This window comes from Lucilia sericata, unplaced genomic scaffold (genome assembly GCF_015586225.1).
Source record: "Lucilia sericata isolate MDLA Ls3-8-SP2 unplaced genomic scaffold, ASM1558622v1 Contig000009F_arrow, whole genome shotgun sequence".
Lineage (NCBI taxonomy): Eukaryota > Metazoa > Arthropoda > Insecta > Diptera > Calliphoridae > Lucilia > Lucilia sericata.
This window is the reverse complement of record NW_023994049.1, coordinates 1,272,475-1,277,114: the sequence shown is the minus strand read 5'-3', so window position 1 is coordinate 1,277,114 and position 4,640 is coordinate 1,272,475. Positions and strand designations below refer to the sequence as shown.

At 29.8% G+C, this 4,640-nt stretch overlaps 1 protein-coding gene across 1 annotated transcript; it reads right to left on the bottom strand.

The window, feature by feature from the left end:
• Window positions 1-365: 365 nt before the first annotated feature.
• Window positions 366-3,486, bottom strand: LOC119603237. Its single transcript, XM_037955216.1, has 5 exons — window positions 3,145-3,486; window positions 2,217-2,784; window positions 1,804-2,160; window positions 1,616-1,749; window positions 366-814 (listed from the first exon to the last, which is right to left on the bottom strand). Exons 1-5 carry the CDS (start codon window positions 3,378-3,380, stop codon window positions 529-531), a joined length of 1,581 nt encoding a protein of 526 aa, XP_037811144.1. The 5' UTR covers window positions 3,381-3,486; the 3' UTR covers window positions 366-528.
• Between the last annotated feature and the right edge of the window lie 1,154 nt (window positions 3,487-4,640).

Below are 4,640 nucleotides of genomic sequence, written 5' to 3'. Positions count from 1 at the left end.
CATTCCGCTAGCATTTTGCTATTTGTTTATTATTGTTTTAAATGAAAATTTGTTTAAAATTTTTTATAACCATTTAAAAATATGAATGAACGATATGGTGGTTGGCATGTGAGTGCGTGTGTGTTTAGAATCTAAAAGGTGATGATGATGAAGAGTATTAAAAAAATCTTTTTGTACGCCTAATGAAGTGTGGCCAGTCAAGTGGTTGTGATTGTTTTTATATGTCCACATCCACCTCAAACCAATAAAAAATACATTTTAACCAGCCTTTATCTCTCTACCCTAAAATATGTACCTATGTTGTCAAAATTAAAGTTTAAATTTAATCAATTTACAGGTAATATTTACATTTTTACAATGTTTATTTTAATTTAATTCAAAAAACATGATGTAAAATAAAATGATTTATACAAAAAATTATTTAAAATAAATAAAATACAAAACACTTATATGCACAAATATGTACGTACAACAAATACAAACAAATGTATACAAAGATCTTGAGAATAAATTCAATATCTCTGCAACTTAACGCTTGACAATGCTTAGAGCCTTATCCAAAGATAGGCCGAAAGGTAGGGCTTTCATTTTTGGAGGTGGCGTTGCCGGCAAAAGATAATACGCCAACCAATGTAACATTTGTAAGGTGAACTTTTGATATGTTACCGAATGGTTCCAACAATTCTTAAGACGATTTCCAAATGTTGCCTCCAAACATGTTTGCATTAGTTTTAATTCGCTTTCCAATGTTTCTAGGTCTTGTTTTAATCGATCCTCTCGGTTCTTAACTTCGCTTAACTCTTGATCTTTGGTTCTAAACGGGAAATTGAAAAAGTCGTATCTTGAAATTAATATCATAATTTTAAAACGATTTATTGACAAAAAATGATTTCTGTAAGATATATTTTTAACCCAGAGACCAAAATATACTTTTTTATGGGATTGAGCTGAATCCTGATTTTGATGTTGTGCCATCTGAAAGTCCAGTCTCTAAACTTCGAAATCCAGTTTTTTACCTTTGCTATTAATGTTAGTGTTTTCTTCTTCGAGATATCTTAACCTTAAGCTTGGAACAACCATAAATTCCCAAGAAAAGTTTTCAATACATTATATATAGTAGTTTTAAACTTAAGGTTAAGAAATCTCAAAGAAAGAAAAAAGTTATTCGAAGTTATGCTGAAGTTAGTTGACATACACAATTTTAATAATAAAGATGTCTTTGCGATGTTATAACATCTCAAAAATTGTCAAAAACGTAGGTTTTTAGGACATGGTATCTCGAAGACCTGATGTTATAGAGAAATTCTAAGGCAAAATTGTTTTCTATCCTGCGTAATTTGATAAAATTTTGTAGATAGATTTTTGTTCTCAAAAATTCGTTTACGTCGAATTTCATTACGTTTAAGTATTTTACTAAAAGGGACTTTACATGGGGTCTTGCCCAATTTTCGACATAATTTAAAATTTCAATATAAGGCTTATCGATATATATTTGTGGAAATACTATTTTTTGAACAGACAGACATGGCTAGATCGTTTAAGTATATCGATGGGTTTTTCTTTCAATTTCTAAAATTTCTACCACTTGGACCAGCATAATTTATTAACTACTCACCTTTTCAGTATTTTAATTTGTTCTTGTGCTTCATTTAGTTTATTCTTTAGTTTGGAGAATTCATTACTTTTCTCTTGGATTTCACTACGTAGTCCATCTTCTTTTTGCAACGCTTCACTGTTCAGTTCGCAAATCTAAATAAAAAGAATAAATTTAGATAAAATAAGAAATACAACAACATATTATACCTCATTGATCAGTTCGTTCTTTTGATTTTCCAATGTTTGAATTTTACGCTGTTCCATGGATAATGAGGCTTGAAGTTCTCTTTGAACTGTCATACTTTTGAAGAGATCTGACTTCGTTTGTGTTAGTAAGGTATTGAGACTTTCGAATTCTTGTTCTTTAATCTGTAATTGTTGTTCGAGCAGAGCTTTATCGGCCTTAAGGCTAATCAAAGAAGTTGTCAAACTTTCGCATGAGGATTTTGTAAGATTTATATCATCCAATGATCTTTTCAATTGACAATTGAGTTCATCGTTGCGTTTCTGCTCAACCCGAAAGAGTGTGTTAAAGACATGAAGTTGATTTTTGGCTTTTATAGACTAGAGAATGATATTAAAAGAAAAAATATTGAAATTATGTCTAAAATATAACTTACACTACGTTTCAAATCCGCCACTTCTTCCATTAAATGTTTAACTTCATCACGTCTCTTGCGCCAGGCATTTAACATAATTGTAGCAAATATTCTCATGCCTGCCATTTGGGGATCACGTTCAGGCCTTGTCAAGAAGTAGCTGTCCTGATTATACAATTTATGAACAAATGAATTTTGGGGATAAGCCACTGTCCTATTTTCTCCACTAGTGTCTGCTGGTAGTAGAGCTTTGCTATTCCCAACAGAGTCTTTACTGAGATGCATTGGGGATGTAGAAATTGATAGGTTGTTCATTTGGCGTTGTACATGTCTAAAATCCATTTGCGAAATTGATTTTCTCTGACGAAATGCGAAAATAATTCCGGACTTTTGTCGTACTAAGCACGATCTACTACTGATTTTTGTTTCCAGTTGGATTTCAGCTCTTGGTGTCTTGACAATGGGGATTAATGGTGATGGCAAGGAATCGTTTGTTGTAAGCGAAGTGTTCGATGAAGATGGTGTAAGTGCCAGACGTCTTGGTATGTAAGATTTCTGTTGCAATACGCTTGTTGCCTTCTGTTGAGAGCTTTTTAACAAATTTTAAATGTTTTTTATTTTTTATTTTTTAAACTCTATACTTTTTCTGTTTATCTTCACTTTTAATTAAATTTTACAACAAATACTTGTTATAGTAAAAACGCGCTTTTATCCGAAATATTTATCTTAAACGATGACTTAAATTTTTTAGTGTTTTTTAGGTAAAAATATTATTAAAAACTTAACAAAATTTTCAAAAAGACGAATAATTTTCAAATAAAAACAATCAAAATTTAAAAATATATTCGTCTGTTGCTGTGAAAATTTTTGAAAACTACTATTCTAATGTCAAATTATTACAAATATTTTGTGTCGATCTTTGATAATAATGTCAGAATATGATGCTTACCCTAAAGGTCTCATTTGGGTTTTCCTTTGAAATCTTCTTCCATAGGATTTTCGCAATTTATTTTTGCTCTGAGATTCCACAGAGTATTTCTTCTTGTTAACATCCAATTGACGATCATCGTTGTGGCTGTTGGTAGATCGATCAGTTACTTCTGCGGATGTTGATGAATTTTCCATTTCACTGCAATTCTCCGAAGGTATTTGAAGTGGTGGTATTACTACATGTACTTCCGGCATTTTAGTTTTATTTTATTTGCAATTAATTGTTAGAGAAAAGTGTTATTTAGAAATAAATATTTTCATGAAAATTAATTTCAAGTATTTTACAAATTAATTTGTTTGTTTACTTTGATTTTATTGTTTTTTTTTTTTTTTTTTATAAAATCAACAGTAGTATGATTAAAAATTCAATAAAATAAAGACGCCTCAAAATTAAGCTAAGTAAAAACTGAGTTTTTAAGAAGATCTCAAAATCCTCAAGATACAAAAAATCAAAATCGACCTTTTACTCATTATGATGAACCGTATCAAAGTACATGTTCCTATAGTTAAAACTAATGTCTCTACCAAAGAAACTCTGAAAGGACCACGGGAACTAGTTAAAAATTCAGTAACATAATTTGAACTTTCGAGTGTTGTGCGTTTTCATTGAAAATCTTAGTGCTTGCCAAATTTCATACTATTCAGGCTACGGAAACTGCTTCAATATTGAATTACAAATTTTGAACCTCACTTTATTTTAATGTAACTTACGGTCTTTTCAGTTTTAGACTTTAAATAAATAAACTTAACTTCAAAAAATGATTTAAATATTTTGAAGTCGCTATAATAATCTTTAAATCATAAGGATTTTTAAAAGATATTTTAAATATTGAAAGTTTTGTTGAAAAAAATTAGCACAGCCTAACAAAATCAAGGTATGTAAAAACTTTTAAAACCAATTCGACTTAGTTTAATGTACCTTTACCCATTGAGAAACCCTCTCTCTCTATGCTTTCAACTGCTGAAATCTAATATCATGCAAAATGGCATTGAATATTTAATTCATATATTGCAGACATTTTATATAATTATTAGCTATACCCAGTGTGCTTTGCTACCCTAAAAACCCCACTTTACGATTTTTGAAGATTTTAGTTTTATTAGTTTCCCAGTTGTACGAATTTTTATTTTAATTAATATGTGCCTATGTCTACATGAATGTGAAAATTCTTCGTGCAAAATTTGAGAATTCTAGATTCAAATATATATTCACATGTCAGATTTGTTAGCGAAAAATTTAAGGATTTTAGCTCAAATAGTTTCTCAGATATACAAATGTTAGTAATTAATTTTTATGTGAGGTTCCAAGAACCCCAAATAAATGTCCGCACATTTTTCTTCCTAATGTTCACTTTTATGTTAATTTTAAGATACTACCTCTAATAGTTTCCCAGATAAACGATTTTTTTATTTAATTCATATGGGAGGATACCTCCCATACATACATATATATAC

Coding starts and splice junctions, on each gene's coding strand:
- LOC119603237 (XM_037955216.1), bottom strand. CDS start 3,380: ATGCCGGAAGTACATGTAGTAATACCACCACTTCAAATACCTTCGGAG. Junction 2,785..3,144: donor ACCCAAATGAGACCTTTAGG/GTAAGCATCATA, acceptor TTTGTTAAAAAG/CTCTCAACAGAAGGCAACAA. Junction 2,161..2,216: donor TGGCGGATTTGAAACGTAGT/GTAAGTTATATT, acceptor ATCATTCTCTAG/TCTATAAAAGCCAAAAATCA.